Raw genomic sequence first — 27344 nt, 5'->3', positions numbered from 1 at the left:
AGGATCATTTAGTAATCGCGAAAGCGTTACGGAGATGATAGATAAACTCCAGTAGAACACTCTGCAGGAGAGACGCTCAGTAGCTCGGTACGGGCTTTTGTTGAAGTTTCGAGAACATACCTTCACCGAGGAGTCAAGCAGTATATTGCTCCCTCCTACCTACACTCCTGGAAATTGAAATAAGAACACCGTGAATTCATTGTCCCAGGAAGGGGAAACTTTATTGACATATTCCTGGGGTCAGATACATCACATGATCACACTGACAGAACCACAGGCACATAGACACAGGCAACAGAGCATGCACAATGTCGGCACTAGTACAGTGTATATCCACCTTTCGCAGCAATGCAGGCTGCTATTCTCCCATGGAGACGATCGTAGAGATGCTGGATGTAGTCCTGTGGAACGGCTTGCCATGCCATTTCCACCTGGCGCCTCAGTTGGACCAGCTTTCGTGCTGGACGTGCGGACCGCGTGAGACGACGCTTCATCCAGTCCCAAACATGCTCAATGGGGGACAGATCCGGAGATATTGCTGGCCAGCGTAGTTGACTTACACCTTCTAGAGCACGTTGGGTGGCACGGGATACATGCGGACGTGCATTGTCCTGCTGGAACAGCAAGTTCCCTTGCCGGTCTAGGAATGGTAGAACAATGGGTTCGATGACGGTTTGGATGTACCGTGCACTATTCAGTGTCCCCTCGACGATCACCAGTGGTGTACGGCCAGTGTAGGAGATCGCTCCCCACACCATGATGCCGGGTGTTGGCCCTGTGTGCCTCGGTCGTATGCAGTCCTGATTGTGGCGCTCACCTGCACGGCGCCAAACACGCATACGACCATCATTGGCACCAAGGCAGAAGCGACTCTCATCGCTGAAGACGACACGTCTCCATTCGTCCCTCCATTCACGCCTGTCGCGACACCACTGGAGGCGGGCTGCACGATGTTGGGGCGTGAGCGGAAGACGGCCTAACGGTGTGCGGGACCGTAGCCCAGCTTCATGGAGACGGTTGCGAATGGTCCTCGCCGATACCCCAGGAGCAACAGTGTCCCTAATTTGCTGGGAAGTGGCGGTGCGGTCCCCTACGGCACTGCGTAGGATCCTACAGTCTTGGCGTGCATCCGTGCGTTGCTGCGGTCCGGTCCCAGGTCGACGGGCACGTGCACTTCCGCCGACCACTGGCGACAACATCGATGCACTGTGGAAACCTCACGCCCCACGTGTTGAGCAATTCGGCGGTACGTCCACCCGGCCTCCCGCATGCCCACTATACGCCCTCGCTCAAAGTCCGTCAACTGCACATACGGTTCACGTCCACGCTGTCGCGGCATGCTACCAGTGTTAAAGACTGCGATGGAACTCCGTATGCCACGGCAAACTGGCTGACACTGACGGCGGCGGTGCACAAATGCTGCGCAGCTAGCGCCATTCGACGGCCAACACCGCGGTTCCTGGTGTGTCCGCTGTGCCGTGCGTGTGATCATTGCTTGTACAGCCATCTCGCAGTGTCCGGAGCAAGTATGGTGGGTCTGACACACCGGTGTCAATGTGTTCTTTTTTCCATTTCCAGGAGTGTATATCTCGCGAAGAGATCACGAGGATAAAATCAGAGAGATTAGAGCCCACACAGAGGCATACCGACAATCCTCCTTTCCACGAACAATACGAGACTGGAATAGAAGGGAGAACCGATAGAGGTACTCAAGATACCCTCCCCCACACACCATCAGCTGGCTTGCGGAGTATGGATGTCGATGTAGAATTTGTGAAGCTCTTTCTTTGGAATAAATCATACAGTAATCATTGTCGGTAAATGTACATCAAGTCAGCCAATTTCCGTCCCATTCGGGTAATTCTTTCATGGTGCGTCTTTTTTTGTGTCTTAAGAGTGTACAGATGGTTTTGATAAATTGACCACTGGATGTTTATGAGCCCTATGGCCCTCCACTTGCATCCACACCTATGTAAGAATATGGGGTCACTTTGAAAAAACCTCGTATAATCGACTTCTGCAGACTTGTTTGAGCTGAGGTCGTTTTAGTGGCATGTCTTACTGGACTGAGATAACGACAAAGGGAAAACTAGGGGGTGGAGGGAGACGCACCTTCTGGCTGTACCGCCACCGCTGGCGGCCCAGACCGGAGCAGGCGGCGAGCGCTGCGACGGCGAGGGCGCGCTGCGGCCGCTCGGGCGCCTCCAGGCACAGCGCCTCGTCCGTGGCGAGCGGCCCGGGTTCGGAGCCCGGCCGCGGCATCACGAAGGCGGCCAGCAGGTGCGCGCGCGGGCTGCCGCCCCCGCAAGGCCCCAGCGACGCGGGGCCGGCCGGCTGGTTGACGCTGGGACGTGGCGCCGGCCGCCGCGCGCACAGACCCGACTCCTGGTGCACCAGCTGCCGGCAGGACACCAGCACACGTCACAAAGGAGGTTGCGTTGCAAGCAAATACGACTTTGAAAATTCATACAAACTTATTAGTACAGTTTGTCAGGCACTCTCTCGACTTCATTTCGTAGGAGTCCGCCCCCGGTAGCTGAGTGTTCAGCGCGACAGAATGTCAGTACTAAGGGCCCGGGTTCGATTCCCGGCTGGATCGGAGATTTTCTCCACTCAGGAACTGGGTGTTGTGTTGTCCTAATCAGGCTCACAGAACCCTACTTGGAATGAGTCCTCACCAATTTGGATTTCGGAAAGGAAAAAGCATTGATGATGCAATAAACAGAGCTCTAGAAATTACACAAAACACAGACAAAACATACTCTTTGGCAATCATGATCGACATCGCAGGAGCATTTGACAACCTGTGGTGGCCAGCACTGTTTCTGAGGTTTCGCCAGGTGGAAGTACCCGCAGCCCTATACAACAGTTTATTAGACTATTGCAGGGACAGAATAGTGGAATGGCGTGTGGGCAACCAGAAGGTAATAAGGAAAATTATCAAAGGGTGTCCGCGGGGATCGATCTGTGGGCCCATCTTCTGGGACATAATTTTTGAACCCCTCCTTCAACTGCTGGATGAGGATATGAGGACAGACGGAGCTGTCGCTTATGCAGATGACCTACTGGTGGTCATTACAGCAAATACCAGAGCCCAGCTAGAGGATAACGCGAGTGGCACACTGCAAACAACAACACAATGGTGCAACACAAACAAGCTCAAGATGATGTTGTTGTTGTGGTCTTCAGTCCTGAGACTGGTTTGATGCAGCTCTCCATGCTACTCTATCCTGTGCAAGCTTCTTCATCCCCCAGTACCTACTGCAACCTATATCCTTCTAAATTTGCTTAGTGTATTCATCTCTTGGTCTCCCTCTACGATTTTTACCCTCCACGCTGCCCTCCAATACTAAATTGGTGATCCCTTGATGCCTCAGAAGATGTCCTACCAACCGATCCCTTCTTCTAGTCAAGTTGTGCCAGAAACTTCTCCCCAATCCTATTCAATACTTCCTCATTAGTTACGTGATCTACCCATCTAATCTTCAGCATTCTTCTGTAGCACCACATTTCGAAAGCTTCTATTCTCCTCCTGTCCGAACTATTTATCGTCCATGTTTCACTTCCATACATGGCTACACTCCATACAAATAATTTCAGAAACGCCTTCCTGACACTTAAATCTATACTCGATGTTAACAAATTTTTCTTCTTCAGAAACGATTTCCTTGCCATTGCCAGTCTACATTTTATATCCTCTCTACTTCGACCATCATCAGTTATTTTACTCCCTAAATAGCAAAACTCCTTTACTACTTTAAGTGTCTCATTTCCTAATCTAATTCCCTCAGCATCACCCGATTTAATTTGACTACATTCCATTATCCTTGTTTTGCTTTTGTTGATGTTCATCTTATATCCTCCTTTCAAGACACTATCCATTCCGTTCAACTGCTCTTCCAAGTCCTTTCCTGTCTCTGACAGAATTACAATGTCATCGGCGAACCTCAAAGTTTTTACTTCTTCTCCATGAATTTTAATACCTACTCCGAATTTTTCTTTTGTTTCCTTTACTGCTTGCTCAATATACAGATTGAATAACATCGGGGAGAGGCTACAACCCTGTCTCACTCCTTTCCCAACCACTGCTTCCCTTTCATGCCCCTCGACTCTTATGACTGCCATCTGGTTCCTGTACAAATTGCAAATAGCCTTTCGCTCCCTGTATTTTACCCCTGCCACCTTCAGAATTTGAAAGAGAGTATTCCAGTTAACATTGTCAAAAGCTTTCTCTAAGTCTACAAATGCTAGAAACGTAGGTTTGCCTTTTCTTAATCTTTCTTCTAAGATAAGTCGTAAGGTTAGTATTGCCTCACGTGTTCCAACATTTCTATGGAATCCAAACTGATTTTCCCCGAGGTCCGCTTCTACCAGTTTTTCCATTCGTCTGTAAAGAATTCGCGTTAGTATTTTGCAGCTGTGACTTATTAAACTGATAGTTCGGTAATTTTCACATCTGTCAACACCTGTTTTCTTTGGGATTGGAATTATTATATTCTTCTTGAAGTCTGAGGGTATTTCGCCTGTCTCATACATCTTGCTCACCAGATGGTAGAGTTTTGCCATGACTGGCTCTCCCAAGGCCATCAGTAGTTCTAATGGAATGTTGTCTACTCCTGGGGCCTTGTTTCGACTCAGATCTTTCAGTGCTCTGTCAAACTCTTCACGCAGTATCTTATCTCCCATTTCGTCTTCATCTACATCCTCTTCCATTTCCATAATACTGTCCTCGAGTACATCGCCCTTGTATAAACCCTCTATATACTCCTTCCACCTTTCTGCCTTCCTTTCTTCGCTTAGAACTGCGTTGCCATCTGAGCTCTTGATATTCATAAAAGTGATTCTCTTTTCTCCAAAAGGTCTCTTTAATTTTCCTGTAGGCAGTATCTATCTTACCCCTAGTGAGATAAGCCTCTACATCCTTACATTTGTCCTCTAGCCATCCCTGCTTAGCAATTTTGCACTTCCTGTCGATCTCATTTTTGAGACGTTTGTATTCCTTTTTGCCTGCTTCATTTACTGCATTTTTATATTTTCTCCTTTCATCAATTAAATTCAATATTTCTTCTGTTACCCAAGGATTTCTATTAGCCCTCTTCTTTTTACCTACTTGATCCTCTGCTGCCTTCACTACTTCATCCCTCAGAGCTACCCATTCTTCTTCTACTGTATTTCTTTCCCCCATTGCTGTCAATTGTTCCCTTATGCTCTCCCTGAAACTCTCTACAACCTCTGGTTCTTTCAGTTTATCCAGGTCCCATCTCCTTAAATTCCCACCTTTTTGCAGTTTCTTCAGTTTCAGTCTGCAGTTCATAACCAATAGATAGTGGTCAGAATCCACATCTGCCCCTGGAAATGTCTTACAATTTAAAACCTGGTTCCTAAATCTCTGTCTTACCATTATATAATCTATCTGATACCTTTTAGTATCTCCAGGAGTCTTCCAGGTGTACAACCTTCTTTTATGATTCTTGAACCAAGTGTTAGTTATGATTAAGTTATGCTCTGTGCAAAATTATACAAGGCGGCTTCCTCTTTCATTTCTTCCCCCCAATCCATATTCACCTACTATGTTTCCTTCTCTCCCTTTTCCTACTGACGAATTCCAGTCACCCATGACTATTAAATTTTCGTCTCCCTTCACTATCTGAATAATTTCTTTTATCTCGTCATACATTTCATCAATTTCTTCATCATCTGCAGAGCTAGTTGGCATATAAACTTGTACTACTGTAGTGGGCGTGGGCTTCATGTCCAACTTGGCCACAATAATGCGTTCACTATGCTGTTTGTAGTAGCTAACCCGGACTCCTATTTTTTTATTCATTATTAAACCTACTTCTGCATTACCCCTATTTGATTTTGTATTTATAACCCTGTAATCACCAGACCAAAAGTCTTGTTCCTCCTGCCACCGAACTTCACTAATTCCCACTATATCTAACTTTAACCTATCCATTTCCCTTTTTAAATTTTCTAACCTACCTGCCCGATTAAGGGATCTGACATTCCACGCTCCGATCCGTAGAACGCCAGTTTTCTTTCTCCTGATAACGACGTCCTCCTGAGTAGTCCCCGCCCGGAGATCCGAATGGGGAACTATTTTACCTCCGGAATATTTTACCCAAGAGGACGCCATCATCATTTAGTCATACAGTAAAGCTGCATGTCCTCGGGAAAAAATACGGCTGTAGTTTCCCCTTGCTTTCAGCCGTTCGCAGTACCAGCACAGCAAGGCCGTTTTGGTTAATGTTACAAGGCCAGATCAGTCAATCATCCAGACTGTTGCCCCTGCAACTACTGAAAAGGCTGCTGCCCCTCTTCAGGAAGCACATGTTTGTCTGGCCTCTCAACAGATACCCCTCCGTTGTGGTTGCACCTACGGTACGGCCATCTGTATCGCTGAGGCACGCAAGCCTCCCCACCAACGGCAAGGTCCATGGTTCATGGGGGGACCAGAACTATGGGACGAATTAAATGCACTGACAGACAAAATTTCTGATGAATGCCATAAAGAGTACAGAAGCGAAAGACCTTACAGACGACAAACCCATATGCAGCACCTAGACAGACACCATAGTGTGGAGGATGTAAACTAAGAATTAATATAAAATGACAGATATGTACTAGACTCACATAAGTAGTTCTTCTGCAATGGACAATACTGATTAGATTAATGTATGAAATTAGATATAAACAGTGTCGGCGCACCGTCGCAGTTGCCACCGGCTACCACGGCACTTTAAACCTGTATATAACATAACTCCCTAGTAACACATGGAGATATTACCTGTTAAAGATATATTAGTAGAACTTCCTAGGTTAAGGTCCGGAGACTGAGGATCAGTGGCTTGAAGACCCATCCCAAGGCGCTCATCCTCAGTACTCCAAGGTGGTGGGACTATCAATTCTTCCTTTCCTATCTTCTTTTCTCCTCTTTAGTCTAATCTATTGCTTGTATTTTCTTCTTCCAATCTAAAACTTAATTTTGTAAAAATTTTGTTAAAATGGTTTGGGAAAGCTGCCAAAGAAAAGAAAGAAATGAGTAAAAATGACCCGCCTCCACGTGGCGGGACACGGGCAACGGTGCGACCGGATGCGGGAACTGATGGGAGTTTCAACCACATCAGCGCCCGTACACCGGTCGCAGCGGCCAAATGGTCAGGAAAGACGCACCTTAAGCAGTTATGTGGTGGGTCGTAAAACCAGGGCGGCAAGTGGGAGAAAAAGTGTCCTAATCATCATCATTTCATCCCCATCGACGCGCAGGTCGCCAAAGTGGCGTCAAAGCGAAAAACTTGCACCCGGCGAATGGTTTACCCGATGGGAGGCCCTAGTCATACGACATTTACATTATATTTCGTAGGAAATACGGAGTGGCCATCTGTAGAAATTTATCCAGTGGGTGGAGGGACAAGATTCCAGAAGCACCATTGTTTAATATAACTGATTACCCAAGCCTGATAACGTGTCGTGCCCCAGTAAAAAACTTTATAGGAAGTGCACAAACCTTACTGTATCTTACTAAACGTTTCCTAGTTATTCAGTCAATCAATGCATGTTATAAAAATGGATGTGTGTGTGGGATTTTTTCTCCACATCTCCTAAATTTTACGTCAAATTAATGCAAAAACAACATTTAGTTTAACAAAACTTACATATAATACAAAGAAAAAGTGAATAAATAAGCAAGAATAAAACTTTTAAGAACAAAAATAAGAAATTAAAAATAAACCGAAACAGGAAAAAAGAAAAAACACAAACATTTAAAGAAAATAATAAAAAAAAACCACACCGTCTTTAATGACCACAACAACTTCTCTATTACATACAAAGATAAATATGGAACCTGTATAACGATAAATCTATTATACTATATTCTTTCTATTTAATCTTTCTTTTCACTAATAATATTTCAACCAAACTTGGTACACTTTCGAGGGGTGTGACAAAAGTAATGAGACTGATTTTTTTTATCTACCAAAGTCTTTATTTTTTTTCAAACAACAATATTGTCCCATTCAAAGTAGTTTCCTTCGGCAGCTTTACACCAGCGGGGTTATCGTTCCCAGTCTTAGTAGCATCGCTGAAAGGCCTTAACTAATAGGGCCTTTAAAAAGCCAGTCACGTGTAACCTCCCAACAGAAAAATATTGTTTAAGTTCCGAATAGAAAAATTTCTTTCCAATAATAAAATTTCAAGTTTTAATGTGACCTCCATTAAAGACTGACTGCATCTCAAGATTAATGAGTTTTGACGTCAGCAGCGCTGCGTCATGGCCCTGTGAAATCATCCTGAATAAACTGAAAAATTCTTATCTCACAGTGATGTCGCCGGATAACGCTATCTGTATATCTGCTCCTATAAGAAATTTTTGGCACAGCCCAGTGCAATGCTGGCCACTAGACTTTCATTTGTACGGAAATAACTGGTTTTCTTTTGCTTAATCAACATGAGTATGCAGAGGAGAAATTCGTGAAATCTTTAAACTCAGATAAATGACTGGCAAACGTTTTCTTCAGAACAAAAGTTATTGGAACATTACAATTGTGGTTAAATCAGTTGTGCAAATTAACATATGCGCGCGCCAACAAAGGTCAATAATATTTACGGTACTTACTTTTTTACCATATACCACATCGCTCAGGCATAACCGGCCCAACACAAGTCAACCGCTGCACCGCCCTGTCCGAACTCTGTAACTTAGTGCTCTGTACGAGCTAAAAAACACGACTGCTCTCTGCGAGCTACTAAACTCTACGTATTGCCAACACTGCTCTGACCTGCGACTGTATTTAGCGTAGATATTCCATACCGCAGGCAGCACGTGAGCAATCCATCGAAATTACATCTGCTAAAGTGCGCTAGCGAATAGTAATGAACCCCTAATGAACCCCTTACACACGTTCTTTTGAATGTTCTCCACAGTCTCAAAACGACGTACTTTTAAGATAATTTTCAATTTCTGGGAAGGAAAAAAGTTCACAAGTACTCAGATCAGGTGAACAGGGTGGCTGTGGAACAACAGGAATTCATTTTGAGGTCAAAGATTCCGCGATGAAAGTGGCCATGTGACATGGGGCGTTGTCATGATGAAGCATCTGCTTGTCTGCAACGTCCTGTCTCACTAGGTTCACCCTTTTCCTGAGCCTTTCAAGGACATCTTTTGAAAACGTTTGGTAGCTCTCACAACAGAGTGCACATGTTCAGCGTTCTCGTCGGTTTTTGAAGCTGAAGGTCTCCTTGAGTGAGGCTCATCTTCACCGTGTTCCTGGCTTACCAAAAATGATTTGTGCCAGTGGAAAACTTGTGCTCTTGATAAGGAATGCTTCCCATAGGCCTGTTTCAACTTTTTAAACGTCACACTCGCGGATTTTCCATGCTTAACACAAAACTTGATTTCATATCGTTGCTCTAAATTCCACTGGGCCATTTTCGTAACACAACAAAAACACAACTTAACTGATGGCGCTCTCAAAAATTATGTGAAGGCTGTACGCAGACGAACTCGGACTGACCATCTGGGAGGGATCAACACCGGTCTATGCAGGTAGAACAACACAGCGTTGCCAGGTCGATCACAGTGTTGTCAGTTTTTCTTTTCTCACACACCTCGTATCCGTTAGTGTCAGGCAACGATCGCTTTCGAAGTAAGAACCACTAACCTATCATAATTTGAGAGATATGGCGTCATAAACACTGAGGTAGGTAAAAAATACTGCATCACGTTTGAAGTTTTAATACATTCATTCTTTACTACTAAGACATTCCTACAATGAGTCAGATATATTCCAGACACCTTGCAGCATTTTTGACAGCTTTCAACTACAAAGCACAAATGACTGTAGGAGAAAACTACAACCATTTATAGAGAGAGGTATAAGAAGCGTTGCCATAGAGGTGTTTTCAGAATCGCATTGTACACACGCCAAGTAGCTGCGCTCAGGATAGAAACTGTTTGGGATCCTGTTTCTTAATCTGTATACAGTACTTACAGAATTGTACAGTATCTATCTTTCCTTGTACGCCTGTTTCATAATTTCAAAGATGTTTTCAGGAATACATGGCAATGAAATTTTTTCGATACTTCACTGCAAATAATCTTTATTTATTGTTTTCGATTCTAGAAGAAAATTGGCAAAATAAATATCCGAACACTGCTGGGTTTGTCAGCTAATGTGTGTTGTACCTTAAGAAAGGTAAAGTTCCGCCTTCTGATCCAAGAAAGACCAGTCGGGCCGACCGACCACCGTGTCACCCTCCGCCAATGGCATCACTGGACGTGGTATGTAGGGGCATGTGGTTAGCACACTGCTCCAAGGTCATGATCGAGTCCCTTTATCTTGGAAGTGCTACTGATTAGTCAAGCAGCTCCTCAGTTGGCCTCACATGGCTGAGTGCACTCTGTTCCAATCCTCCCACCAAGCAAAAATTCCTGGCAGTACCAGGAATCAAACTCAGGCTCTCACGTGGCACTCAGCCATGAGCTGACCACTCACCTATGAAGGCAGACTGCTATAGCTTAAAGTTAAGCATATTTCGCTAGTATAGCCACAATACACCTTTCTGTGTTATTAATATGACCACAGACGTAGGGAACCTTCGATGATAACAACTATCAGGTTGATCAGTAGAACCAATTCTTAACAGCTTAATTGCTGAACCAAAATAGTCTCGTTTCCCTGCTTTGGCTTGCAACTGTTTAGCCATGGCAACTGGTCTATAGAAAAAAATGGTTCAAATGACTCTGAGCACTATGGGACTTAACATCTGAGGTCATCAGTCCCCTAGAACTTAGCACTAACTAACCTAAGGACATCACACGCATCCATGCCCGAGGCAGGATTCGAACCTGCGAACGTAGCGGTCGCGCGGTTCCAGACTGAAGCGCCTAGAACCGCTCGGCCCCTGCGGCCGGCAGTCTATAGAATTCATAACTTTATGGCCGGATGTTGCACTACATTGCAACCCATGTACGAGGGTCATTCAATAATTAATGCCCCACTTTTTTCTCAGAACATATTTATTGTTAAGAGTCAGAATTTGGTGACAATATTCATCAACACGTCTTGTCCATGTCCTATTTTTCTACGTAATCTTCATCACGTTTTACGGTCGTATGCCAACGTTGTGGAAGAGCATGTGTTACCTTCTGGTAAAAGCTCTTGTCCTGTAGGAGTAGCCATGTTTTCACTGCACGAGTTACACTCTCGTCATCTTCAAAGTGTGTTACCTGTAGGGAATCTAGAGATGGAAGCCCAAGGGTGCCAGGTCTGGACTGTAGGGGAATAAGGCAATGATATCCAACACAATTTGGCGATATGTTCCCAGGTTCTCAGACTTGTGTGTGGGCGTGCGTTATCCTGTTGGAGCAAGATTTCTACCCGATTCTTGTCTGATCGACACTTCAGAAATGGTTCTTGAGTTTATTCAGAGTCTTCACATATGCCTCTGAGTTGATGGTTGACCCTCTTGGCATCACATCCACGAGAATGACACCTGACAACCCAAGAAGACTGTTACAATGACTTTTCCGGCATAAGGGGTTGTCTTGAATTTCTTATTTTGTGGTGAATGAGGATGATGCCATTCCATGGACTGCCTTTTTGTTTCTGGCACAAAGTGGTGCACCCAGCTTTTGTCCCCTGTAACGATCTGTGACAGAAAGGCCTCTCCGTGGGCCTCGAAACGCTCCAACAATTCAGATGAAATGGCCTTTCTTTGAATCTTGTGGTCCGCTGTGAGCATTCGTGGAACCTGTCGTGAGCACCTCTTTGAATATCATAGAGTCTCGATCATTGCAGACGCACTTCCGATGCTGACCGGCAACTGTAGAGCCAATTGTCGAGTTGTGATGCACCGATCGGCACGAATGATGGCATCCGCACGATTCAGCACGTCTGGAGCAGTGGCTGTGGCAGGACGTCCCGAGCGTAGCTGATCATGGAGCTCTTTTTCTGCATTTCCTCAGGCCGTAACTTTCTTTGCTCATCGCGCAACTGTTCTTCTATCAACTGCAACATCGCCATTCATTGCACACATACGTTTATGGATGTTCGCCACGGATTCTTTTTCTGCACGCAAGAATTCAATAACAGCAATTGTTCAAATGGCTCTGAGCATTATGGGACTTAACAGCTATGGTCATCAGTCCCCTAGAACTTAGAACTACTTAAACCTAACTAACCTGGCGACGTCACACAACACCTAGTCATCACGAGGCAGAGAAAATCCCTGACCCCGCCGGGAATCGAACCAGGGAACCCGGGCGCGGGAAGCGAGAACGCTACCGCACGACCACGAGCTGCGGACCAGTAACAGCACGCGGCTTGTAATGAGTCGTATGTAGACGCCAGTTTGACGCTGTAGTACGGCTCTGCCATCTGCCAGAACGGTTGGAAACTTCACCGGCGCACAGAACACACATCAGATGTGATGCACCAACAAGGACGTTTGTCTATGTATATTAAAGGCTTCTTAAAAAATGTGGGCCATCGCTTATTGAACGACGCTTCTGATAAAGCTACAGTATTTTTCGCTGCTTTTGGCAATGCTAAATCTGAAATTGAGTGGAATCAGAGACAACCAGTTCTAGAAATAAGTGAGAATTCTGAAAGTAGTGAAATCTACCACAGATTCCCGCTCCCCCACTCACCCTTACGGACGCCTATGAAAATAAATCAGGTTTTGTCTGACGTAGAAAGCTAGTGCGAATCACACCACTGATTGCGCTAGAAGCACTTACAACCAAAGATGGCGATCTTCACTAGTCCCGTGCTCACTGTGAGTTTTGGTTTGAACAAACTAATTCTACAACTGTGCAACGTAGTATTAGTAACGAGCAGAAAAAGGATCCTCCCAGTAGATCTACCATTTATGAATGACATGATTGTTTCGTTGAAACAGGATGCTCGGTAAGCCACGAAAAATCCTCAGGGCGATCGCCTGTGTCTGACGATGTCGTAGAGCAAGTGGGACAAAACTTTGTTTATAGTCCTACAAAATCGTTCCGGCGTTCTTGTAGTGAGCTGGGAGTCCCTCATATGACTCTTTAGCGTGCATTAAGAAGACATTTGTATCTCAGATCGAAAAAATTAACAATGCTGCATGATCTAACACAGGGCTTCCCAACGTGTGGTCCGCGGACCCCTGGGGGTCCGCCGGCTCTTTCTAGGGGGTCCGCGGCCACCTTTCAACAAATCGTGTAAAATAATGAGTAAAATTATTGAATAAAGATGTGAAAATAAAATTCATCACTTTTTTTCGTGTGAAAAACGTGTTCTTTTACTTAAGGTCGTTTTCCCAAGCAGCCTTTGCGGTTCCGAAGTGAGTACGCATACACAGTTTAGTGCCGGAGAATGCGGCTTCTCTGATCGACTGTTTCGCAACAATACGGGGGTCGTTTGTGACCCGGCTCACGACGCTAGGTGCGCTGAAACCTTTTACGCATGCGCGGAGCGAGCTATGTCGACCAATCACAGCGCTCGCTGGCACGTATGCGGCCCCAGTCATCGTTAAATGTTAAACTTGCTTTGTCAGTGCACTATCTATTTCATAAATCGATTTTTGACCAGTTTATTACTTCTAACATGGATCCGTGGCTTAAGTCGGGATCATTGAAGAAGGGTGCGGTTTCTCCATCGCCTTCACAACAAGGGAAGTTTCCAGTTGAAATGAATGAGGAGGGAGGACGACCAAAGGAAGAACAATCACAAGAAGCTCCAAAGACTATTGATACTTGGGGGGGGGGGGGGAGGGCATTGGAAACATGGCACTTGTATTAAGAAGCTTTCAGTTCAGTTTCCATGGATTTCGCTCTGAAATTTAAAGTTACTATGCTCTTGACTGACTAGGGGTCCGCCATGCATTTTCGACTGTAGAAGGGGTCCGCCAGGTGAAAAGGTTGGGAAGCGCTGATCTAACACACACTCATACTATTCATCTAAATCTACGTGGATAGTCTGCAAATCACATTTAAGTGCCTGGCAGAGGGCTCATCGAACCCGGTTCTAGGCGCTACAGTCTGGAACAACGCGACCGCTACGGTCGCAGGTTCGAATCCTGCCTCGGGCATGGGTGTGTGTGATGTCCTTAGGTTAGTTAGGTTTAAGTAGTTCTAAGTTCTAGGGGACTGATGACCTCAGAAGTTAAGTCCCATAGTGCTCAGAGCCATTTGAACCATTTTTCATCGAACCAGCTTCACAATTATCTATTATTCCAATCTCGTGTAGCGCGCGGAAAGAATGAACACTTATATCTTTCCGTACGAGCTCTGATTTACCTTATTTTATCGTGGTGATCGTTCCGCCCTATGTAGGTCAGTGTCAACAAAATATTTTCGCATTCGAAGGAGGAAGTTGGCTATTGGGATTTCGTAAGAAGATTTCGTCGCAATGAAAAACGCCTTTATTTTAATGATCATCATTTCTGTGACACTCTCTCCCATATTTCGCGATAATACAAAACGTGCTGCCTTTCTTTGAACTTTTTCGATGTACTCCGTCAGTCCTACCTGGTAAGGATCCCACACCGCGTAGCAGTATTCTAAAGAGGACGGACAAGCGTAGTGTGGGCAGTCTCCTTAGTAGCTCTGTTACATTTTCTAAGCGTCCTGCCAATAAAACGCAGTCTTTGGTTAGCCTTCCCCACAACATTTTCTGTGTGTTCCTTATAATTTAAGTTCTTCGTAATTGTAATACCTAAGTATTTAGTTGAATTTACGGCTTTTAGATTAGACTGATTTATCGTGTAACATTGCTAGCAACGACTTTTGTGGAAACCTAACTCTGATTGGATAAAGACGAATTTTCAGTGAAAACAATTCGTTACTCATGTATTTTCTTCCTCGCGTGCACTCCGTGCCCGATTTGGGCCGAGCCTGTAGTTTCCGTATCCAGTTCATAGCCCTCAGTGGACTCAGATACAGAAACGTTTAGTTGTTCAGCTTTCTCCTTTGCCGCACGTTGATGCCGATCCGGTAGTTTTCATATCTGTCTAGTTACTTATTGTAAGTGAACTGAAGGTGGGGGGAGAAGGGAAGGGATTACTGATGTCAGCTGCATCGGGACATTACGCGGAATCAGCGGCGACAAGTGAAAACATGTATTGGACCAGGATTCGAACCCGGAATCTGCTGCTTACTAGGCAGGTGCGCTAACATTGTGTCACGGAACAGCGTGGACTAACTTGCAATGCCCTACGGCCGACCCACATTCCCATCGAGCGCTACTTGCCCGCAATCCCCGTGCATTTCCTCCGTGCTCGCTACTTTTGACATTCCCGCAGGAGGTCGGATGTACTTGTGCATCCGCACTGAAGAAGGTGGATCCGTTGCCCATCCACGCGAATCAGTGATATGAATGCGCGGTGTCTGTCCAAAAGAACAGACACTACGCATTCATTTACTTATTCTCAGTGGAGCAAGTCGTTAGCGACACGGAGTAACGAATAAGTGTGTCACTCTCCATGTTTCGCTTTCCTCATGGAATTCGTGTCCGATTCGGATGGAGTCGGCAGTATTCGTAGGGCTGCAGTCACAACGCCATCGACATCGGGGTATTCCCCCGACGACCAACATTGGCTCTCGTCAAACCAGTACGCCACGTGTGTGGTCTCTGTGCAACCTATTTCATCGCCCGGAAGTAAATGTTTCGGACGATGTCCACCAGAGTTCAAATCAGTTTGTTTTCTTCGGTCGAATCGGGCGACGATTCCACACGCAATCCGGTACACGGATTGTGAGGAAGTTTGGTACAAGAAAGAAGGAATCTGAAGCATTTTGCGGATTAGAAGTATAGTAACAGGGATACATCTCGGAATCTATGGTCTGAAATGGCTACTGTACCTTATGGGAAACCACACGTCTGAACAACTTAAAAACAATTATAATAATAATAATTTATTGGACGTTACCTTATATTACATGAAGCATGTTCTGTGACTGTCTAGCCATTTCAGCCGCATGTTTACACTTAGTGCAGCATGTCCTCTCCAACATTGGCAAAAGCTATATCGGAAATTTTGGGCCTAGATTATAACCTAAAAGATTACGTATTCAAGTGCGAAAGGTGGCGTAACTGAATTTTGACGCATAAATACGAATTATCATCAATATATATTATTTCCCAGTGATGTTATTTGTCGGTAAGCCATATCTTCCGTACTTCGTAATCAGTATTAATGACAGACATCGTTACTGTTTACGTTAAGAAACTTTATTTAGAACGCATTCTTATATGGTCATTGTAGAAAGTGTCATCTGTTGACAATCTATTTAACTAACATACGACAGCTGTTAAAGCTGTTTAGATTCTTTACGCAAGCGTAGTGCCACTCGATATCGATCATACAGATTGATGCAAAGAATTTAGAAGGTGCCATCTATTGGCAATCTAATTTTGCTATTATGCGCTAAGGCGGTAGGAGTTTTTTACTTTCTTTAAGCGAGCTTTGTGTACTGCGCAGGTAGACTGAATTACATCAACATTCATCATTACTGGTAAGTAACGTTTACTTCTATTAACTTATTTTATGTAAATTTTAACTCCTCATTACTCTACACCATCTGCAACGTTACACTACACTTCTCCTAATCTCAATATCATTATTCTGAACCAAAATTCCTGAGCTCCATTGCTGTAATTATGATAGTTTTATTGCCACCATATTCAGTGCCAGCAGATATCGATGAACTGGATGTTTCGCAATTCTATTCGACGCAGATTCTATGTCCAAAAGCGATGAATGTACTACAGTTAAAGAACATATCACCTCCAATTTGTTACCTGAAGAGGCAATGGTTTACCTCTGTTCTGTTTCTGTGCAACTTGAAGAAATAAATAACATTCAGTAGTATCTGTAGAACTTTTGAACTCTTATCTGTCCACTTTACCACCGTATCAATTGCTTTTAAAGAAAAATGCTAGTATTATGTTAATTTTAAATCTTGAGCTAATGTGGCATTAATTAATACTGTAAGATTAGTGGTACCTCACTTAAGCGAGATTATCATTACTGCTAAATTCATTGACTGTGCTCGTACCCCACATTAGCCTCACACCTTCTGATTCAACCATGCCTTTCCAAATGATAAAACAACATTCCCAATAAAAATAGTCTTCGCTATGACCACTAACGAGGCATAACGTCAAACGCTTCAAAGGGCAGGATTGTATTTACCAGAACCTGTTTTTTTGCATGTACAGTTAGATGTGGTTTTTCACGAGCTCATGTGTTCAGTTGTATTTACACTTGCATTTACGTATCATTATTTATACTTGTATTTACTTATTTCTCTAATACTATATTACCTATCAGTGACTGATGAAGTCAGAGTGCGGAGTGTTTGCAGGGGTCAACTAGTTATTATTACTTCTTACTGCTGTTTTTGTGTCAGTAGGCTGATGATACAGCCAAAAAGTAGAAATGATGATCGCATTATAGTTGCTGACATCCTTTTCAAAGAAGTTTTGTAAAGTAAAGACGTTTAAAAAATAAAATTAATCTGACAAAGAAAATATCTGCTTTTTTATGTTTTCCAATTAACCATATTGTACATAATGATGCCGATTTTTCACAATGAGACTAATATATGTTTCTGATATTCAAAATATATCTTTTATTAATAAATACTTGCATTTATTTATTTCTCCAGTACTGTATTACCTATCAGTGACTGATCAAGATAGAGCGCAAATTGTTCGCAGGGGTCAACTATTATCACTTCTTACTGGTGGTTTTGTGTCGGTAGGGTGGTGATTCTGTTATATGATATGGCTTGCAAATGTGGTGTATGTGTTTCCATTGGTCAGTGCTTCAGGTAATCAGCGCACCTTCTTTTAAAGTTTATATTTGTCTTTCAAACATATACTGAATGACGGTTTTTGAAGGTTAATTGATATATGTTTTGTGAATCTCTTTGAATAGTGCAGAATGTTTGTAATCCTGCTTTTCAGTGTCGCCACGAATCGTCCTGAGTACACAACAGAACATTTCTCTCTTTGTCTCATATATTCGTAAAAGTTGTCACAGTAAACGCTACAGTAACGATGACATCTTAGTCGACCGTAGCTGGCGCGCCGCTCACACGTAGGAGCCGGCACGTTCAAATCTCCCGCCGGGCGAGATGGCTCTTCCATTAGTCGCTTTAGCCGATGGAAGAGGTTACACATACATGCCAGCAGAGGACGCTCAATTCACATGACCTCGCTGCCTGCGACTCTGATTGGCCGGCACTTCTTTTTAAGCAGCCGCTCTCAGAGCTTTCCTCCAAACTCTGCGACTCACAAGACTCTGAGCACCTTAACATAGAAAACTGCAGCGAGTGAAAATACATTGACGTAGCATGTTGCTACTAAGCATTACTTCGCATCAGAGACTTATCTCACTGTCTAAGCATTCAAAACTGTTTGCATGAAGAACATTAATCTCACTGTATGTAACTCAGCACCACAGAAGTACCTACAGCATTTCAAGGGTATGTACACTGCCTAACAATTACTAAGGAAGAATTGACACCTGTTAAGGAACAACTGCCAGTTGCTATTGAACAACCGACAATTGCTATGGAGCAACCTACAGTTGCTACAAAACACCCGACCAATGATAGAAGAAGCAAATATGGGGGGCGGGACGTTTTAATTGCAGCAAACCTTGTGCATGAATGCTCCGCACTTACGATCGTGGACGAGTAGGTGGACAGCTCGAAACCAAAGTCATAGTAGTGGGTGAGTTCAAAAATACCATCTCGAGATTAAAAAGGCCGCTAAGGCGAAAATGCTATGCGAAAGCATGCTGATGACTGTAGGTGGGCCACCATACCGCAAGAGGATCGATTTGTAGCCCTAGTAGACAAAAGGAACAGACATCTCACTCTTGGGCAGATCATTGCTACCGGTACACGTGTCTCTGCCAGAACCTTTTCACGGCAATTAAATTGGGCTGGTTTCTGTGGTGTCACTGCCAGACACCACACTTGCTAGGTGGTAGCCTTTAAATCGGCCGCGGTCCGCTAGTATACGTCGGACCCGCGTGTCGCCACTATCAGTGATTGCAGACCGAGCGCCGCCACACGGCAGGTCTAGAGAGATTTCCTAGCACTCGTCCCAGTTGTACAGCCGACTTTGCTAGCGATGGTTCACTGACAAATTACGCTCTCATTTGCCGAGACGATAGTTAGCATAGCCTTCAGCTACGTCATTTGCTACGACCTAGCAAGGCGCCATTATCATTTGCTATTTATCTTGTGGTGCATGAACCGTCAGACCGATGTTCACCAATTATGGATTAAAGTTAAGTATTCCAGAAGCTACGTACCTTTTTTGCTAGTATAATTGCTTTACCTATTCCAGACCTCACGCCAGCCTGCGTGAGCTTAAACGCGTGCCTTTCGGCTACCTCCTAGTGGCTTGGCTGTCTTGCCAAGTCACAACAGTTTCTATGCTCAGAAATCTGTTAAATGCATCCCACTTAAACCACGCCATCCTCAAGAAAGAGTTCTTTGGTGAAGTGAGCACTCTGCAGTCAGCAACAGTGGCCCAGAGTGATGTTCTCCGACGAATCCCTCTTCACTGTGGCAAGTGATTCTGGCCACCAGTTAGTGTGGGGAGAGAGGGCAACATGCTACATACCACAGAATGTCCATGGACATCATCAGTATGGCCCAGGTGCTATGGCGTAGACAGGCATTATGCACAATGTTCGAACACTGCTCCACATCTTTGTGCGAGGTACCATTACAGCACAGAGGTATTGCGAGGAGATTATCCTGGATCATGTAGATCTCTTTATGAGTGCGGTAGGTCCGGACATTCTGTTTATGGATGTCAGAGTCCACATATTCGCGACCGCTGAGGTATCAGAGACACTGGAAAGTGAAGATGTTGAATTTATGGTATGGCCTGCATATACCCGGGACCTAAACCCTATATAGCTTGCCTCGGACGATCTTCTCAGATTTCTAAACCAACACGCCCTCCCCAAACTGTGCAAGAATTAAAAACCGCCTTGAGAGAGGAGTGGGACAATACCCACGAAGGACTCCTCAAGAATTTGGTAGCCAGCATGAATCATGAGTAACAAGTGCTAATTTGCATTAGTGCCTAAGGAGGGCATATTTCTTACTGAGAGTCCGATATCGTCCCTTATGTTGGACGTCTGACCAGTGTAAAAAAAAAAAAAAAAAAAAAAAAACAACTTTGTGTCTGTTATCCTGCTTTCTCATGTACTCAAATCTGTACCATTTTTAGTTATAAATATACCGCTCCACCTCTATTACGTATGTTCTGTGTTTTTTGTTGTCCATCATTGCCTGTGAATATTCCTGTCCAGCAATGTGTCTGTTCCTTAGCAACTGTCAAGCAGTGTATATCTCATTTATTAAGTACATATGTAGTAAATAACCTCTTTGTAGGTGTCTGGTTGTCTTTATTGGCTTCCTCAACGACCGACGATCACATCAAAAGCTACACTCCAGCACTCATCTCCAAGCACAGAGCGTTGTGGCATTCGTCCCGCCCAAGAAGGTTAGAATAGGTCCCGCCAAAAATTGGTGACAAGGTACAGAGAGTAGAACTGACGAAGGAGATCGGATACGCTGTGACCAACCTGCCTAGCGATCATTTTGGTTCCACTGTGACCGCAGCCTTATCCGTTCTTGTCACACGCTACAGTTTCTGCCATACTTGATAGGCCATGGCGTTAAATAGGAGGTTTCACACGCTATGGCCAGCGGCCAGAATGCTGCTACTGCCTTCCAGCGACCACATGTAGCCATGCCTTGCCATTGCAGAGGCGACTGCCACACGCCAGAATTTCTGTGACTGCCTGTAGTGACCTATGTTAGGCAGTGGTGTGGAGATTCAATCTGGAATTATTTCAATATGACAGCGAATTCAACTGTTGGAACTTCAGCTGTTACCATTAATGCCAGTGCAGCCATGGTGACTTTATCAGTACCAAGAAGAAAAAAGAAAATCTTATTCAGGGAAGAGATACCACTGCAAATGGGGCATTCACGATTACACTCATAATGCTTGCATCAGATGTTCAGCAATGAAAGTAACGATTAAGAAATAATTAATGTTTTGCAATGAATATTTGTCTCGAGTGTACCGAATAATATGGGGGAATAGTCTTCACTTTTACTGGGGCTGCCTAGATTCAGTGAGACCCACTACTGTAGGCAATGATGTGCTGACAACAAGAGTCATCGCCGACTAGCACTGATTGTAACAAAGTATGACTATCTCACCGTCACTCGCCAATTTTGGTTGGCGGTCCCGCCATCCAGAACTTACACTTCAGTATAGGTATACAGAAGACATTGATACTCACATGTAGGCATACCTCTACTCGCTGCACAGCAACTGGCTCAGAGGTTACCATAGCAGCAGTACCATTGGACGCTTGATGTTTGGAAACAGCCGCATGGGCTGTTATTTTGCAGTACACATTGATAGAGCTCGTGCAAAATACGGTAGCTCTGGCGTAGAAATGCATTTTCGTCGTGAGCGTTGGATGTGCCCAAATCATCCTTCTGAACGTGTGGGTACTACGCGCTACAGTCTGGAACCGAGCGACCGCTACGGTCGCAGGTTCGAATCCTGCCTCGGGCATGGATGTGTGTGATGTCTTTAGGTTAGTTAGGTTTAATTAGTTCTAAGTTCTAGGCGACTGATGACCTCAGAAGTTAAGTCGCATAGTGCTCAGAGCCATTTTTTTTGAACGGGTGGCCGCCTAATTTGACTGTCGTCTATCGACCTGCACACTTTGTCTGTTCTCGTTGCTGTCTCGTCACTACACAGCATGGCACCACGGTCCTCGAGCAATGTAGATGGAAGGAAAGTTCTTCACAATCAGCTGTGTGTAATTAATTATACGCAATGCCATTAAATTTGTCAGAGGAGGCAAGCGAAGAAAGAAAAACCTCATTTGTGCCTGAGAAGGTTGTAGGAACCGCTGGCTATTCAAGTGGCTCAATGCAGAGAATAAAGAAGGAGGGGGGAAAACATAGTTACAAGCACTTCGCAAAGCTGCACTCCCTAGACAGACGCAGGAGAAGGGAGAGTCAATTTTACTTTTAGGTAATTTTACCTAACAGGTTATTAGGGGATTGACAAATAACTTTCAAGTGACAGTATTCTTTATATTACATTGTCGTTATCTTAAGGAGTGAGAGTGCCTATTTTCTGAAATTTCCTTCTGGCAGCACGCGGTCAGAGTTGTCTTGCTTTGTTCAAACAACTAATGAAAATGCAGCAACATGACGTCATCGACAACTGCCACTTTGTCGACAGGTGGACAACCTGTCATTTTCGAGGCACAAATTCAACGAGAGAGCACTATGGAAGGAAATTTAAAACTTCGGTGTGGGGGGCATATGCCCCACCAAACAACGAAGAATAAACCAACATCACAGATTGTCAGTAGTGAATATTTGTCACCAGTGGGTGAGGTAGCATTAATTCTGTCCCTGTGTTATTTGATCATGAAGAGAGCACGATTCCACGCAGAATTTAACCAAAAACATCCATCTCTGTTTGTCACTTGTTGATTTAATCTCAACTGCTTCCTTAACAACGCTATCCCAATAGCTGGAAGTGCAAGCCAGAATCTCCGTCTTGTTATATTATGCAGGTCGACCAGTGCCTAGGCAATGTTCTGCAACAGCAGTTTTACTTGGCTGTTGTGTTATGCTTGTGCTCAATACACCAGTTCTCCACGGTCCTGATGGTATAACAATGTATGACACGCCACAATTGCGAGGGATATGTAGACAGCTACCTAACACAAACGAAGACTGTTCTTTACAGACCCAAGAACGCCCCTAATCGTACTTGGTGGTCAAAAAACACATTCCACACCATATTTCCACAGAGTACAAGCAATTCTGTTGATAATGCCATCCAATCACCACTGGGTGTATCACTTTGACCACGTGAGAAAGAAATGAATAAGCAATGCATACACGTGGATTCAACAATAGCGAAAAAGGTGAACATGCTGCCATCGTTGGGACTGCCCTGGTATCGTGCTAATGATTGTACATGGCATCCATCACAACAGAAAACTAACAAAATGTCCCGATGGGATTATGAGATGCTGTCAAGAATAAACGTCATAGCAAGCTGTCCAAGCGGTTGTTTTTATTCCACAGCAATGCCCGAGCTCATTCCAAACAAGAAGCAGCCACACATGTTGGTTCCTTGGGTTATCAAATTTTGCTAACCCCCTTGTCCTGAAATGGTACCGATAGCTGCTTCTTCTTTCCTACGATGAAGAAAAACATTGTGAAGCAGACATTTCCAGAATGACAACAAGGCAATTTCTGAGTTACCTGAACAACCAAAATGAAGACTTATACAATGAAGGCTTCCGCCATTGGGAAAAAAGTATCACATTGATGGGTGAAAATGTAGAGAAAGACTAACATCACAGAGGAGATAATTAAAATTTTATGAATTCCCGTCTTAGAGCGAGCATAAAATAACTTGATCTGTATCTGTGCAGACAATGCAGTAGAGTACAATGGTAATGATGAAACCTTTGTTGTGAACGACCATCGTGTGGTAAAGGAGGTGCAATTCGACAGCTGAAGCTTATGCGCAAAACATATCGCACATAATTTGTATGCTACAGCTAGGGAGTCTGTAAACGATAATACATCGTGTCCCAAAAGAAAGTTCATACTTGAGGTACTGAAATAAAATAGAAGTTGAAGTCTACCGACCAGATCTGTATTTATTATTGAAATATACAGTTTGGAAATTTACTTCTTAAAAATGATGTCATTTAAATGCAATCCAGCATTCCTATGACACTCATTTAAACGATGAACAAAATTTTGCGTGACGGCTCTTCATGTAAACAGCCACTTTGCTACGGATATTTTCTTTCAGTTGTTCCTGTGAAGTCGGGTTATTGATATACACTTTAGATTTGAAACATCCGCACAAGAAAAAATCCATGGAGCTCAAATCTGGACTGCGTGGGCGCAATTTATGTCACCTCTCCTGGACATCAATTTACCAGGGAAAATTTCACCAATTCGCAATATGGGCCCATTGGACGTGTGTGCTGTGGCTCGATATTGCTGAAACCATGTTTTTTTATAACCTGGAAAGTTTTGCAATTCAGGCACCAAAGAGTCATTAACAATGCTACATAACATTCCAAATTCATTGCAACTGCGCGACCACTCTCGTCCTTGAAAAGTACGGGCCAATTATTCCTTGAGCCGACATCGCAGCCCATACAGTAACTTTTGGCGAAAGAAGGGGTTTGTCGAGCTTCTGTTTAGGATTCGTTGCACCCCGAGGAAGGAAGACTGGGTTTGAAGTCCCGTCGACGTCGACGTTATCACAGACAAAGCACATGCTCGGCTTGTGTCAAGAGTAGGGAAGGAATTCGTCCGTGCCCTTTTAAATGAACCACCTTGGCATTTGCCTGGAACGATTTACGGAAATCACTTCAGGTGAAACTGAGCCTCGCCAGAAAGCAAGATGATGTTAAATGAAGGGCATTAAGCCACTTTATTAACGAACTAAAGCCTATTTCTGGCGTCCCGAGGCTTTAATTCCTGCACCAATTGGATTTTATAAGAGTGCAGTTTAAGGTCTTTTTGCAGAATTCGGTGCAGTGATGATCTATGCATATTTAAAGAACTTGAATTCTTATGAGTGGCGGGGTTAGGATCGTCACGAACGGAGTGATTTACACACTTCTCGGATTCACCTGTTCTTGATTACCTTGGTCGCCCCGATTTCCGTTTGGCCAGTGTTGAACCGGCCTCGTCAAACGTTTCGATCCTTTTCCCGACAAGGTGAACACTTTATGCATCATTTACATTACGTACGCCAAGATCACTGCAAAATTTCCTGCGTGCTACAGTCGCTGAATCACCGTTTTTGTAAAATTCTCGTACACTGAACGCGCGGTCCGTTCCCGAGAAGCGCTCCTTATCGACTGAATTCCTAATGGCCATGCAGGCGGTGAAACTACCCCCCGCTCTCCTCTGATTTGTTGTGCATGCGCAGAGCGCTCAGCAAATATAAATTTTCTTTTGAGACACCCTATAGTATAGTGATAAAATGAAACTATTTTCGTCTGGCCATAACTGTGGGTTCTTTGAGTGCTCAGTGAGGTGGCACATCATACCAGAACACGTGAAATATTAGTTCACTTTATTATATAAATGAATAAGAGATTTATTTTGACACAGTTCTTTGCCACAGGATTGCTTAATAGTTTGCAACTGTCATCGACTAAGAAAGCATGACTTGATCAAAGATTAACAAACTGTTCACTTGAAGTACAAAGTTCAACATTAACACAACTCCATGCTCCACTGAGGCTTCAACTAACACCGTTCTACTAGAACTCACTGGTTCCCAACCTGGGGATAATTACCCCCTGAAGGCAAAATGAAATTTTGAGGGGATATAAACGAAAAGGTTCGCCTGGATTACGGTCACTAATCTGAATTATTTTTGAATTATTATTGCTGTTATTACTGTTTCATAGGCCTCTTAACACTGATTGCTTAAGTTAACAATGATTACACATTTCTTCAAAAAGTAGCATTAACGTGTGATACAATGTGGGGCAGGTTACAACTTGTGAAGCTAATGTACGAACATAATGTTCCTCAAATAGCCCCCCACTAAGCACATATTCTGTACTTTTTCGTACTGTGTACCTATGACAGTACAACTGAGCTACATATACTTAAATCTCTCATGAAAATGCCTTCTCCAAGTTGTAGGTAGTTCCCACAAAGGACCAGAAATTGCTTCATTATTCACTTCGCAACAGATAAACGGACTGATTACAGCACAACTTTACAGTAAAATTGTGATGGCTACTACAGTGATGTAGGTCGTAGGCATTATTATTATTGTTATTATTATTATTATTATTATTATTATTATTAGTGGCAATGGTCAGATACAAAGCACTGGCAGCCTGAATTCTTCCAGTTTTTGTCATTTCAGAAGCAAAGAGTCCAGCAGTCAAGTGGTTTGCAAATAGTACGAGCAGTTGATTTTAAAGGTGGGTGCGTATAAAGCAAGTGTTTCTAGAAATAGGAGTGATGCAGAGGAAGTATGTTTTGTAACAAGTGTGTCACTCGCGATATGTTGAGAATTGCTTCATCACTCAATAAAAAATGGTTGTTAGAAATAAGCGGCGCCAAACTGCCTCATTGACTCATTAGGTCGTGGTGTATAAAAATATCTCGTATAAAAAAACATATACAAAAACTAAAATATCATTTATTTTTTGTCAGATTAAAAGTAAAAGTGTTCAAGAAATTTTTTTTCATCCTAAAGTTTGTTTAGGCGCTAATGTTTATGGCGGTGTATGAGGGGAGGGGTGGAGGGTACTAGCTAATATCTGATTACACTCAGGGGTAGTGGTCTCAGAAAGGTTAGGAAGCATCAGACCCACATGATGCTAACTGCTGAAACTGAGGTCGCTCTTGCATGCTCGACACTACATTAATCTCAGCTTGAGATCACTGCTTTTCACGACCGCCTCCCCCCATACGTGTTGCGGATTGCGGCGAGCTCTCGCTAATGTCTGTGGCATCGATTCACGATGCCGACTTTGCGTGGCCCGCTATCTCTGGGCGATATCACAAATAGACTTTCGTAACAGTGCGGAAACGCTGTAACAAACATGTATGAAATGTCTGCGCGCAGGCTTGTGGTTTTTTTGGGGGGGTGGGGGAAGGTGTCTATATGCTCGATTCCTATCAAATAATAACTATTTTTAGCTAGCAACATGGGGTGAAACATTTTTGGTTTAGCTCGGACCAGTGGCCATTTGTATAGCCATTCGAGCATCTTTCTTACCATTCGTTCGGTACCGTACTTCTATTTGTTGCTATTTTGTGCACTGTATTAAGTATTTATGGTTATTTTTCATATGTAGGCATATACGGTTTAATGCGTATATGAATGAATTGTTAGTAACTATAAAACAAATTAAAAAACAAAAATCAAACAGAATTTAAAAATTAAAAATAAATAACAAAATAAAAATAATAAAAAATACGATAAAATTAAAAATAAAACAAAAACCTCCTGCTGGCATGTCACCTTGAGGTGGTGGTGAAGCTTGTGTGCTCTGAGGGCACGCTAGGTTATACTGGACCTGTTCGATAATAGCAGGCAGGTAACCGTAGAGGAATCCAATTCAAGTAACATGGTTCGAAAAACAATAACAAAAACCTGTGCCAGATCAGTCGTCACCCATGGTAACAAAAACCTACATCAGTTGCCCAACTATAGCGATCTAATGGCAAAATTGTGGAAGAGTAAAAGCTGGGAACCAAAATGAAAAAT

At 43.7% G+C, this 27344-nt stretch overlaps 1 protein-coding gene across 1 annotated transcript in view; it reads right to left on the bottom strand.

The window, feature by feature from the left end:
• LOC124595059 (polypeptide N-acetylgalactosaminyltransferase 1-like) overlaps positions 1–27344 on the bottom strand; it is a 323552-nt gene that overhangs the window by 12020 nt on the left and 284188 nt on the right. The window contains exon 11 of the mRNA XM_047133626.1: positions 2113–2397. Within this exon, the coding sequence (XP_046989582.1) occupies positions 2113–2397 (285 nt within the window). The remainder of the gene's footprint in view (positions 1–2112; positions 2398–27344) is intronic.

Source organism: Schistocerca americana, chromosome 2 (genome assembly GCF_021461395.2).
Source record: "Schistocerca americana isolate TAMUIC-IGC-003095 chromosome 2, iqSchAmer2.1, whole genome shotgun sequence".
NCBI lineage: Eukaryota > Metazoa > Arthropoda > Insecta > Orthoptera > Acrididae > Schistocerca > Schistocerca americana.
Note: the sequence above shows the minus strand (reverse complement) of the source record. Positions and strands in the feature narration are given on the sequence as shown.